This window comes from Malaclemys terrapin, chromosome 10 (genome assembly GCF_027887155.1).
Source record: "Malaclemys terrapin pileata isolate rMalTer1 chromosome 10, rMalTer1.hap1, whole genome shotgun sequence".
Lineage (NCBI taxonomy): Eukaryota > Metazoa > Chordata > Testudines > Emydidae > Malaclemys > Malaclemys terrapin.
The window spans coordinates 83,463,602-83,476,460 of NC_071514.1; the positions used below are offsets into that span (position 1 = coordinate 83,463,602).

The 12,859-nt window shown below is 47.2% G+C and overlaps 1 protein-coding gene across 2 annotated transcripts; it reads left to right on the top strand.

Moving 5' to 3' along the window:
* Positions 1 to 120: 120 nt before the first annotated feature.
* Positions 121 to 11,971, top strand: LOC128844461 (uncharacterized). Of its 2 annotated transcripts, none has more exons than XM_054042215.1 (11): positions 121 to 326; positions 1,857 to 1,960; positions 3,194 to 3,312; positions 3,440 to 3,598; positions 4,728 to 4,936; positions 6,038 to 6,141; positions 6,732 to 6,850; positions 7,284 to 7,457; positions 8,562 to 8,764; positions 9,618 to 9,721; positions 10,684 to 11,971. In XM_054042215.1, exons 1-11 carry the CDS (start codon positions 127 to 129, stop codon positions 10,833 to 10,835), a joined length of 1,647 nt encoding a protein of 548 aa, XP_053898190.1. In that variant the 5' UTR covers positions 121 to 126; the 3' UTR covers positions 10,836 to 11,971. The 2 variants fall into 2 exon arrangements, with proteins under 2 accessions (XP_053898190.1, XP_053898191.1); XM_054042216.1 differs by having other exon boundaries at positions 4,731 to 4,936.
* The last annotated feature ends 888 nt before the right edge of the window (positions 11,972 to 12,859 follow it).

A 12,859-nucleotide genomic window follows, 5' to 3' on the forward strand; every position in this document is an offset into this window, starting at 1 on the left:
GTGTTTCATTACCCCCGGACATCCATGTATGTCACAGTAGGAGTCGGTCAGCAGCTCCTCCTGTCTGATTGTACATTGTAACAACCCTGCTTGTGTTTTGTTGTCTTTGTTTTGCAGCAGGGTATCATGTCCCTGGCAAACGCACAAGTGCGAGCTGCAATGTTCAACGCCATCTTCTCCAAAGTCCAAGGCCAGTTCACCACTTTCGGCATCTTTCAGTATAAGGACTGGTTCCAGAACAAGCTCAGGTTTTGGCTTGCCAGCATAAATGCCTCTGCCCTGGCAACCATCCCAAAGAAGATACCTTGCGGAGTTTACCAAATCATGTGAGCATTCTGCTGCCTAGATTCATTTTACCCAGGATGCACTGCGCTGAAAGTTGTTAGCGAGACCTCTGGAATCTCAGCTGCGGAAAATGCAGATGAGCCTTTTGCTTCAATGTTTGCCCCAGGAAGAGAACCTCTGCTTGTCTGCTTGCTCCTGCCTAGGGTTACCATACGTCCAGATTTTCCCGGACATGTCCGGCTTTTTGGGCCTCAAATCCCCGTCCGGGGGGAAATCCCAAAAAGCCGAACATGTCCGGGAAAATAGGGAGGTGCTGGGCCGGGGGCCGGGCCGGGGCCGGCGGTGCTGAGCCGGGGATGCTCGGCTGGGGGCTGGCCTGGGGCCCGGCGGTGCAGGGCCAGCAGTGCTGGGCCGGGGCCAGGCTGGGGGTGCTGGCCCGGGGCCGGGGCCGGGCCGGGGGTGCTCGGCCGGGGGTGCTGGCCCAGGGGTGCGGGGCCAGCAGTGCTGGGCCGGGGGTGCTGGCCAAGGGCCAGGCCGGGGGCCGGCAGTGCTGGGCCGGGGGCCTGGGCCAGGCCGGGGGCTGGGGCCAGCGGTGCTGGGCCGGGGGCTGGGGCCGGGCCGGGGGCTGGGGCCGGCGGTGCTGGCCTGGGGGTGCTCGGCCGGGGGCTGGCCCGGGGCCGGCACCCCAGGGCCCGAGCCGGGCTGGGGCCGGGGCCGGCCGCCGGAGGGAGCAGCTCGGTTGGGGGGGGGGGGGCAGACTGGGCCGCGCCTCCTCCCCCCAGCTTACCTGCTGCCTGCTTCAGGCTTCCCGCGAATCAAATGTTCGCGGGAAGCAGGGGAGGGGGCAGGGCCGGGGCCCTGTGGAGTGTCCTCTTTTTTGGACACTCAAAATATGGTAACCCTACTCCTGCCTGAGCAGGGGAATTTGATCGCATTGCAATGCAGACAGAGTTACGAGTTCCTGGTTTGATCTGGGACAGAGACAAATGAGAAGTTAGTTCCATTTCTCTCTTCTTTCCCATTGTAGCAGCCCATATTTTTATGCTTTCACTTTCACGACTGGAGGCTGTGGGAGGAGCTTTGTGATTCATCCGAGTGAACATTCAGCCTAGTGCTGTTGTGTGCAGCATCTCTCCAGAGCAGTGGTTTTCAAACTGGGGTGTGTTACTCTTAGAGGTGCACGAGCTCTTGTCAGGGGCACGCAAGAAAAATCTGTAATGGATGACTATGCACTTTATTTAGTAAGACTTGGCAATCTAATCGTAGGTCTATTATGACCCTATCTCAGATGGGGGTACTCGGTAGACTACATTATTTGGAAAGGGGTACGCAGCCTAAAAAGTTTGAAAACCACTACTTTAGAGGAACAAATTCCCCAATTCCCCTGCCAAAAGAAGGAGGTTTTGCACAGACTGTAGAATGCAGGTAGCAAACTGCACATTGAATCACTGCAGACTCATCCTATCAGACCATTTTACAAAGCTATGGTATCTTTAGTGGCTCCTGGCAAAGAACTGGAGTGAGGTTTTATCTAATATACCAAATATCCGCCCCCCCTTCTTTTCCCACAGAATGGCTGGCCTAGACAGCAGCTTCCAAGACATGTCACCAGCGAGCCAACAAGATGTTTACAACTTTGCAAAAGACTACCTTACCGCCAAGGCCTCTCAAGGGGGTACGTTTAAAGTGTCCTGCAAACTTTTACATTCTGTTACTCGTCTACATTTATATAAATCATAGGGAAAATGTCAATCTGGGGGCCATGAATAGCCTGGAGAATTGCCTTATTTAAAAACCAACGGAGGTAAACTGACCTGGCTGTTTGGACGTGATCAGGCTACAGCGTCCCCAGAATGCCAGAGAACCGGGCTGGAAGAGACCCGTTTGCGGTTATTCCCACCGATATCAGGGCAGGCCCTCAGCTGGTGTGAACCAATGCACTTCTGTTTGCAATGGAGTGATGGTCATTTACCAGCTGAGGTTCTGGTCCATCTATCTTAGGGACTTGCATGGCCCCTGTTACTATAGTATTTCAGTACCTCGCAATTGTTAGTGTATTTATCCTCACAGTACTCCTGAGAGGCAGGGCAGTGTTTTTATCCCCATTCTACACATGGGGCAATTAGTCTCCCAGGATGAGATTTTTAAAGGTATTTAGGCACCTAGAGATGCAGATAGGAGTCGAGTGGAATTTTCAAAAGTGCTTAAGTAGGTTAGCGCCTAACTCCCTTTGAAGAAATTGACTACAGACAAACTAAACCATGAGTAATGTGTTTACTGAATGTTATTTGATGCTCTACAGGACTGATCCAACAAAGGAACCATATTTAGTATAGTTCCATTTATCCAAAACCCAATTATCTGAACCTCTGCATTATCCACATTCCTTCCTTGTCCCCCATGTAGTTTGTGCTGGGGGACAAGGAAGGGGTCTAGATAATGTGGAGGTCTGGATAATAAAGCAGAGACCCCCTAGCCAGGACTGCAAGGAGGAACAGGACAACGAGTCCTGGACCATGGGGGAAGTCACCCCACTGCTGAATGGATCCTGCCCACTCGATTATCCAAATTCCTAATTATCCGACTAAAATCCACCTCCCCCCTGCTGCTCAGATCATTGGGCATGTACTGTACGGGGAAATCAACCTGATTCAGCAACTGACAGAAAACATTTGTCAAATGAACTGTTTGCAAGTAATTCAGCTGGTGGGAACTGACTCCCAGTTTCTTTGTTCAGAGCAAGCTCTTTAATGTCAGCATCCCTTAGCTTTGTAGATATTACTCTGTATGCACACTGTTGTAGCTCGGCATAGCCACAATAATCTCAATGGAGCTATGTTGACCGAGACCAGCTGGGGCTCTGGCCCTTGGGCACACAGCACTTCCCCAACTTATGTTTTATTTAAAGGGGCTCCGTGCACTGAGAATACCCGGGGAAGCTTGGGCTGGCTACACACGAACTTGGGCTCCTTCAGCACTTTGGCCAGTTATGGAGAACTGATTGGCCTCAACGCAGACTTCAGTGCTGTAAGTATCCCTAGAGCCAGAGGCACGGGCAGAGTCCTCTTGCCAGTGGCTTGGTTTTCCTTTTTGCTGCTGGCACATGTTTTGCTGCAAAAGAACCAGCCAATGGTTTTTGCGTTTGGTTTCCTAGGTCGATGCAGTAGCGGGTCTCAGCCCAGTGCAACTAGCGTCTTACGTGCTGGCAAGTGACGTTCTGCGGGACAGCGACAAAGCGGGCAAGGTCTTCGGCTCTCTGAACTCCCACACCATTGGGGAGTTTCTGGATGCATTCAATGCCGCTGCCCAGCAGGTAAATATATCCCCTTCCATTCACCAGGTAGGAAAGCACAATGTAGGCCTCAGGCATGCACCAATGGTGGACTTGACCTGCTAAATATAAGGAGATTCCATTCATGTTTAGTCTGGGCTCCCACCATGGGATATATACAAGTTCCATCCTTGCATGACTACTGCTCTGCCACAGTGTATTCCCACATGGATTTCAGCGTTGTCAGAAAAGTTAATCAATGTAAATGTACACACCTAGGAACAAAGAGCACGGGCCATATTTACAGGATGGGGCACTCTATCCTGGGAAGCAGTGACTCTGAAAAAGATTTGGAAGTTGTGGATAATCAGCTGAACGTGAGCTCCCAGTGTGTCGCTGTGGCCAAAAGAGCTAATTCAATCCTTGGATGCATAAACAGGAATCTCGAGGAGGAGCTGCTGGATTCCTGGGTCCAGTTTTGGTGCCCACAATTCAATAAGGAGGTTGATAAACTGGAGAGGGTTTAGAAGAGAAGAGCCACGGGAATTATTAAAACATTAGAAAACCTGCATTAGAGTGATAGACTCAAGGAGCTCAATCTATTAGCTTAACAAAGAGAAGGTTAAGGGGTGACTTGATCACAGTTTATAAATATCTACCTGGGGGAACAAATATTTGACAATGGGCTCTTCAATCTAGCAGAGAAAGGTCTAACACGATCCAATGGCTGGAAGTTGAAGCTAGACAAATTCAGACTGGAAATAAGGCATAAATGTCTAATGGTGAGACCTGCAGAATGAGGTGGACAAAGCCACATTTTGAGTGTGCATTTGCACACACAATTTGCATCTTCAAGAACCATGATCTGGATGCACAACCATAGTAACCCCGCATGCAGATGACCAGGTCATCGTCTACGTGGTTAAGCATGCAGTTACCAAATTTGCATGCACAGCCGGAATTACCGCACATGCAAATTAGGTGAGGAACTCTTGTCTGAATAGCATGGCCCATGGTCAATCTCATGGCTGAGGAATGCATTTCTGGGACCTGAATTTGACTCCTCAATGCCAGCGCAGCAGGTATCCTTTGATATTAAGCTACCACTCTCCAGTAGCCGGTAACATTGCAAATTCTAATGCTGCTCACTCTCTCTCTCTTCTGATTGCAGCAGCATCTCTCTCAGCTGCCTCATGCCGATGTGAGAAGATTCATCCTGGGCGAGATCTTTTGCCATTTAAGCACTGTGTTTAAGCTCTTCACCACTGAGGACTATGCCGTCTGGTTCGGGGAAAGACTCACTCTCTTCCTGAGCAGCCTCGAAGCACAGAATCTTGGCTTTTTACCTAACGACATGTCGTGCGACTCCCTCGCAGCCATGTGCGTATCCCATCCATATCTAGCTCAGTGCTACCCATCATGGAGGCCAGAAAAAAATGTCTTAGTCATACAGAGGCCCTCTGTTTCATTCTAGCTGGGGAACCCAATCACTAAGCTATGGGAACAGCCTCAACACTGATAGTCATAGGTGGGGTTGGGAAGGAACTTTCCCCCAGGTCAGATTGGAAGAGACCTTGGGGGTTTTTCACCTTCCTCTGTGGTGTAGGGCATAGATCATCTACTGGGCTCATTTGGGCATAGAGTGACCAGATGTCCCAATTTTATAGGGACACTCCAGATATTTGGGACTTTGTCTTATATAGGTGCCTATAACCCCCACCCCCATCCCGATTTTCCACTCTTGCTATCTGGTCCCCGCTACAGGCATAACCCACTAACCAACTCGCTGTCATTGCAGGAGGCTTGAGCATTGGTGGCCCTTCAGTCTCTCCTGTTCTTTATCTGTGGCACACAATAGCTTAGTCTTTTGAAGACCGAAATGCTTTAGTCTCACTAAAGTCACTGGGCTCAATACAGGGGAATCAGAGTGAAATTTAATGGCCCTGTGCTGTACGGAGGTCAGACGAGGCGGATCTGATGGGGCCCGAAACTCTGTGACACTAACACAAAGTCAGACCCGACATCAGACCTGAGTCTCTTGTATGGAGGTGCTGAGTGCTGACCGATAGGCTCGTGCTATGCTGACATATCAGTGACCTGTAAGAGGCCATGAACTGAACTTCACAGGGGCTCCGAAGCTAAGGCACTGCTTTTCTGCCATACACCAGTGGGCCGGTGAGGAGGGGGAATTAGAGTGAGGCCTTCTATCCAAATGGGAGACTCTGAATGAATCGGGGCACGGCCCAGTTAACTCCTGTGAGGAAGGAAAAAGCTGCATTTGTCCTGTGACACATTCTGGGTCTGTTCCTTACTATTCTGTACTAGCAAGTCGAGCAGAGTCCTTCAGCTCACCTGGTAGAAGCCTTTGTACTTACAGGTAGAGTGTGGGCACTCTTCCCTGTCACGTAGTTTAGCTGACAGTAATCTGGACACTGACCTTTACGTTGTCCTAGTAGCAAATGAAATCTCCATATTCTGCAGAGTGAAGATCCTGAGTGACCATAAAGCGAATGGGACATATGAGAACCCACAGGACATCTTCTCATTTATAAAGAGAGTTCTTCACTTCCAGCTGCAAAACTCAGGTAACAAAGACCTAGGTCCTTTGGATCGCTGCGTCTTAGGACAATGGAAAGATGGCAATATTTAGGCACTGCATGATCTACCACTGTTTAAGCAGACTCCAAGCTTTGTTCTTATCTCTAGCAAAGGTCAACTATCCATAGGTGACCAGTCTCCTTTTACTCCTCACCATCCACCAGGCTGCCCTCTGGGGGCATTGCTTTGAGAGGGGCACTCTCTGTCTATTTTGAAAACTAAAATCTTTCCTAGACTGTGCAGAAGGTTGCAGTGCAGAAGCACAGGGTTTAAACCAGGACTAAGGTGAAAAATGCTTCATGGCAACTGATCATGCAGCGCGTATAGGAGATTTGCAGCTCCCTGATTCCTGCCTCTTGGAATCCCATTGAATTCAATGAGGTCTCAACGCATGTACATCAGAGCAGAATTTGATCTCTCTCTAAACCCTTAAGGTTTGAATGCCAAACTGGAAGCCCTGCAGCATGGTCCATGGTTGTGTTTTGTCACCAGTGAGGACTCACAGTGCTAAAGGCCTCAGCTATTCAATACAGAGAAGAATGATAGTTTTCCTGACGCTTTCCTTCCCTTCCCGTAGGCTCGGCCTGTGCTCAGGGAATCACCACAGACAGGCAATGGCTGCTACAGAATTTTGGGCTCTTCACTGTTTATGGCTCGTACTCCGACTTCGTCACGTTAAACAGCAGACTCCATGGGGTAAGGGCTAGATTTGAAACTAGGGCATTTTGTTCTCAGTAGGAAAACAAGCTTACATTTAATGGGGCGGGGTCCAACCAGAGTAGGTCAGCATTGTTTGACTCAGCATTGGAGCCAAAATTAAACCTCGGGAGAGGGGGAGAAGAAAGATTTCGGTTTCAAGCTTCCAAAGATGGTTCCTGCTAAGCAGGCAAAGAAGACACTGATTTTAAAGCACAGACCGTCTCTTGGGAGTGTCCTCTCCAAATCGTTCATTAAATAGGATAAAACCATTGTCCTGGCAATTGCTCACAGCCAAATGATACACTTTGCCCCTCAGCTAAAAATGCTCACTGGATCTGGGTTCAGATTCCAAACATGTCAAAGTTCAGGGGCGTTGAGATCTGGGAGTCTGACGTGGTTCTCACTTACCCGTGTTCTCTGTCTGATGCAGCATGACTCCCTAGACCTTTTCTCAGCAAGTACACTGGCCCAACTGTCTGCTCAAAGCAACACCATCTATAGCACCGCGGCCATCCAGTTGGTCTTCGAGACAATCAGAAGCAAGGAGGAGCCACTCCGGCACCTCAGCACTTACCTGGATGATCTCAACACCCTACTGCTGAAGGTAAATAAACAGATCAACTACATTAGTAGAGTCTCCTGGGTTCATACACATGCTGCTTGTGTATCCTTCATGCTAGCAGAACTGACACTCACTCTGGGACCTTCGTGGCCCCGAAACAGTAGATCTACCAGATGAGCCAGAAAGGAGTTTGTCCCGGCTGATGCAGTAGGAGCTGTGACATGTTTGTTTATCCCAGCTGGAATTTAGTCTAGCCCAAATCCCTGAGAGCCTTATTCTGGCCTTGCTTAGGCAAAGTTCCCACCTGTCCTCCTGCACAAAGACCAGTTAAAAGGGCTTTCCTCAGAGGAACTACATGAAATCTACTGGGATGCTTTGGGGTTCCAGTCGAGTTTTGCTGCTGTAAAGCTCCGCATGAGGTCCCTGATGCACCAGCTTGTCTGCCCAGCCAGCAAACGCTGCAGGATTCTGCCAGTCCAAACCTTGCCTAGGGGGTAACATTCAGTGAACCCCAGCTCCTGAGATCCCCGGAGACATCTCTCTTCAGTGTCCAGCCCTCGCACTGAACTCTCACAGAGGTGAGAGGTAAGCCAGTTAGTAGCCGCTATGTGAGATGCCATGTGCGTCCATGTGTGTGTGTTTACATGCACAGAGTTTCTGCTGCTTGTGCTAGGACACCACATAACTCTGGTGAGTTGTAGCTGTCCTCACAGTAACAACAAAGGAAAGCAGACCAACCTGAGTGCATTCAATTATCAAGGTTTTATGGGATCTATGACTTGAAACCACTGACACCGAAACCAGAGACCTTAGTGTGAGAGCAGCCCAATTCTCCTCTCACTTACACCAGTCTAAATCAGGAGAACGTCCATGGAAGTTACTGACGTGTACCACTGGTGTGATGAAGAAGAGATTCAGGCACTGACTATCTGCTTTGCTGCCCAACTTTGCCTACAAGGAAAGCACAACCTGAGACCCTCACCCCACACCAATTTCCCAAAGCCTCTCCAAGGTCTTATAGCAGGTCAGGGAGGAGGAATTGTGACCATTTTGCCAATTTTTTCCTGCCATTTTTTCCACCTAAAATTCAAGATGTTTCAGCAGCTCTGCTCAGTGCCTGCCGTTCATTTCTCTTTCCTGCCTCAGAGCTCCAGTTTGCTAGGGAATTCCAAGGTGCGAGACACCATGCTAATGATGTCAGCAGAAATGGTCTTCCCACAAATCACGGCCTTGTCCCTGGAAGGCACAACCACGTGGCTCCACAGACTGAACTTGCTGCTCGCTGGTGTAAATGCAACAACATTGGAACTGCTGCCTCTGACTATGCCATGCCCATTTTACCAAGCCATGTGAGTACTCGCCTCTAGGGCTGCGTTCTGTTTTGAGTTTTGTTTGCATTGCTATTTGGCCAGGGGGTTCATCCTGGACGATTAATGTCACTCTCCAGTCATTTGCCGATGACGTAGTAGTGCCTATCCTTTACCTTCTTTTCCCATAGAACCAAAATCATTCATTCAGCCCACAAGTTCAACGGGTACTGTATTTCCTTAGAGGGGGGTACTGAGTATAAATTTGACTATCGCCAGCATTCAAATCCAGTTCATAAAATGTGTTTCCAGCAGAAAACTAAATCGTATTTCCTACCTGTAACAGGGAAGTCTCAGCAGAACATAGACACCGATTGCTTGGGGACAGGGACAGAGATTCTGAGCACAGGACCCTCCCTTTCCCATCTCGCTCCTTCAAGTCTCTGCTGCAAGTCTTTGGCACGGGTTCCCATGGGAGCCCACTGCTGAGTCAGGCACTTGGACACTGTTGAATAACAGGAGATGCTCTCTTCCCTCAGAGACTGAACTATATGCTTCTGCAGTACTTTCAGTCAACAGAAAAAGGGACCGGACTTGGAAACCAAACCTCAGTCTGTAGCCTTAGAAAAACATTGGCTAGAGGGGTGGGTGGGTGTATAGATTTGTGTCATCCCATGGGAGTGAGCTAGGAAGCTGTGGTACACAGGAAGTGGGACCGGGGATAAGACATTTCAAAGTGTTCCATTCACACCTTCTCACATGCCCTTACCCATGACAAGTTCCTGCCACTGTGGCTAACTGAGGATAACAGATAATAGGCAGCCAGTCCTGTACTCAGACACGCTACCACACCGGAATGGAAGGAATTTGAGTGACATATGGTTTTATTTTGTAGCATTAACGCCGTTGGTGGAGTCTACTCAGAGTTATCAGCCAGGAAGAGGCAAGATGTCTATGGATTTCAGAAGGCCTACCTGACTGCACAGTTCACAGACTCAGGTAAGAAGCGCGCACAGTAGGTGACGTTATGGAGCTCATTCTTGTGATTTCGACAGCCTTGCACTGGAAGGAATTCCACCCTCTACGACACAGTGGCTTATCTGTCATCAGTACAGTAACTCCTCATTTAAAGCCGTCCTGTTTACCATTGTTTTGTTGTTATGGTGCTGATCAATTAGGGAACATGCTCATTTAAAGTTGCGCAATGCTCCCTTCTAATGTCTCGTTTGGCAGCTGCCTGCTTTGTCCACTGCTTGCAGGAAGAGCAGCCCGTTGCAGCTAGCTGGTGGGGGCTTGGAACCAGGGTGGACTGGCAGCCCCCTTATCATCTCCCCCTATCAGCTCCCCCTGCTCCTGCACCCCGCTTATCTCATCTTCCATAGAGCGGGGGGGGACACGACAGGGCTCAGGACAGAGGGAGCTTGCTGGCAGCAGCAGCTGCAGTCTCAGCAATCTGATCTAATTAACAAGGCAGTGTACTTAAAGGGGAAATGCGCATCTCTCTCTCTCACACACACCATGTGTGTCTCTGTCTCTGTCTGCGATGCTCTCTCCCCTCCCTCCATTCCTGCTGCCTTGTAGACTGTGAGAGTTAACCCCTGAGGGCTCAGCCGAGTGCTAGTTCATCATTTAGCAGTAAGGCATTCCTGGGAAATATCCCACCCTCTGACTCCTCCACCTCAACCAAGTTTCACAATCATCATCCCTGTGGACCAGTATTCAATTGTTTGTTTAAAACTTATACTGTGTGTGTGTATATATATAATATAGTCTTTTGTCTGGTGAAAAAAAATTCCCTGGAACCTAACCCCCTTATTTACATTAATTCTTATGGGAAAATTGGATTCACTTAATATCGTTTTGCTTAAAGTCACATTTTTCAGGAACAGAACTACAACGTTAAGTGAGGAGTTACTGTAATATGGTCTGTTGTTTAACCCTTTGTATTCCAAACTTTTCAGGCTCAGCATGCAAGGATGGAACCCACGGGACCAGAGACTGGTTGCAAAAGAACATGGGAGAGTTCTGTTCTGTGGCTCAATTAAGCGAACTTCAAACCTTTTACCCAGACATTGATGGAGTAAGTTTTTCTAGACAATGTGCTGAGCAATAGTAAAAGCCTCCGCTCTCTTCCAAGCAATCAAAGTAGCTTCGCGGGACCCGCATTTACAATATTGAACATAAGAAGGATTCAGATTTTCAAGGAAGATGATTTTTTTTCCCCTCTCCTTTTCTCGGGTTCTCTTGGCTTTTCTAAAATGGCTACGTCTCCCAAAGCAGGGATCAGCTTGGGCCAAGGTGGGAGAAATATATGAGAGGTTAATATGAGGTAATATGAGAAGTTAAATTATCTTCCTTGCTGCTTGCCTTTTTCCTCAAAAACCTGTCTCTGATCAAAGATAAGAGTGAGCGTCCTAAGTTATCAGAACATTTTCAGATACCCCAATGGCCACGCTTGCAACATATCTGAAACACAGATGTATGCTCTTTGTATAGAGACAGGAAGGCCTATTTTATGTATTAGAGATCCCCTTTAAATCAAGCTGGTTTCAAGGCTGTAGTATGTCTGATTCATCTGGACTTTGCCATTCCTATTTGCCTCACACATTCTTCAAATTATAGCTTGCCTTTGAAAGGCACTACTAGCAGCGGGGTGCTGGAATAGCAAACGCACACACATTGCTCCAGTTGGTAAGATAATTGTCTTCAACTTTTGTCCTAAGTTTAGTCTAATCAGTAGCAATGGGTTTTCTAACATGAGCGTTTACCACCTAATTTGTTCCATGGAAAGTGATTGTTAAGATGCTGACCGTACAATGCCAAAATGATCACTAGGGCAAATGTGTGTTAAGAAATGAAATGACCAATAGTAACAGATGAGTCCAACAGTAACTGCATCCTGTCAAAATAATATTTGATGGGAGAATATACATACTTAAATGTAACCATGCAGTTGGTTCTAAAGACAGAAATTACAGTAATGGAATACTTTAGAAGTATGACTTTAAATCCATAAATTCTGCTCATATTATCATGTGAAAAGTGAGGATTTTTTGTGACCTCTTCATATGATTCTTTTCAAAACTGTGCATAATTGTAAAATACCTGAAATTATGTTTATCCTTGAATTTCACCGATGCTCTGTAAGCCAGTGCTAACATTCATGGAAATGTTGATCTTGTTTCTAAACAATTTTATTCTGTGTGATTGTATCTGTCTACTCATCAATAAAAATTAATTTTAAAACAACTGATTTAGTATGTTTCACATTGTTTTAAAGCATTCTTAATATACACGTCGGCACTGATAGTATTTAAAATTACTTTGAACTACCAGGTTTGTAGTGGTACAAAAACATAATGGCAAACTGGTTGCTACTGGTTGAACTAAACTGTAAATATTTCTGTTATCTCATAATACTGATCACAATTTGCCAGTTTCTTAAAGAGATGAAGAAGTTACACCACATTATCGCATGCCATTTTATTAATAACACATGAATACATGCTCCATTTCGATATCTTTATATAAGGAGGATGCATTAGCCAATAAAACTTTGCACTCTAATATTTTTAGCAAATGTTAAGTACCAACTATATTAGACCTTCACCACTTTGCATCAGTTTACCTCTCTAACGGAAGTTCAGTTAGAACTTCACAACATTGTTCTGTTCTAGTCTCGATAGGTTCTTATACGATGCTGATCACCACAGTGTCAGAACACTTTCCAGTAGTGCATTAAGCAGCACGACTAGCACGTGAGCTGCACCAGTGTATCAGTTGGATATCGCCACTGATATGCAGGCTATTAAGGCATTACAAGATGCAACTTTTCTCTTTTTGATGTACATGGATATGATGCATCACACTCTTCATTTCCAGTGCAGTAGCATTAGAGCATTTCAGTCTGATCATACACGTTGGGCTATCACTGCCATTGAGCGTGCACAGCTCTGAAATGGAAGGTTTCATCGGTAACTCTTATGACAGCCATTCATAAAAAGAGTCGTCTGTCAAAACATTTTTGTACCAAGAACATTAACTTGAAGAAACTGGCAAAGTGAGGTCTCTGCATGCTGCACTGATTAAGGATCATTGCATATTTTTTGTACAATTATTTCTCTTGGAGATGGACCT

What these genes read in the sequence shown, in the direction of transcription:
- LOC128844461 (XM_054042215.1), top strand. Translation starts at nt 127, where the DNA reads ATGTCCCTGGCAAACGCACAAGTGCGAGCTGCAATGTTCAACGCCATC. An exon ending in CGCCAAGGCCTCTCAAGGGG is followed by an intron (nt 1,961 to 3,193) that starts GTACGTTTAAAG and finishes TTTTATTTAAAG; the next exon opens with GGGCTCCGTGCACTGAGAAT. An exon ending in TGCGACTCCCTCGCAGCCAT is followed by an intron (nt 4,937 to 6,037) that starts GTGCGTATCCCA and finishes CATATTCTGCAG; the next exon opens with AGTGAAGATCCTGAGTGACC.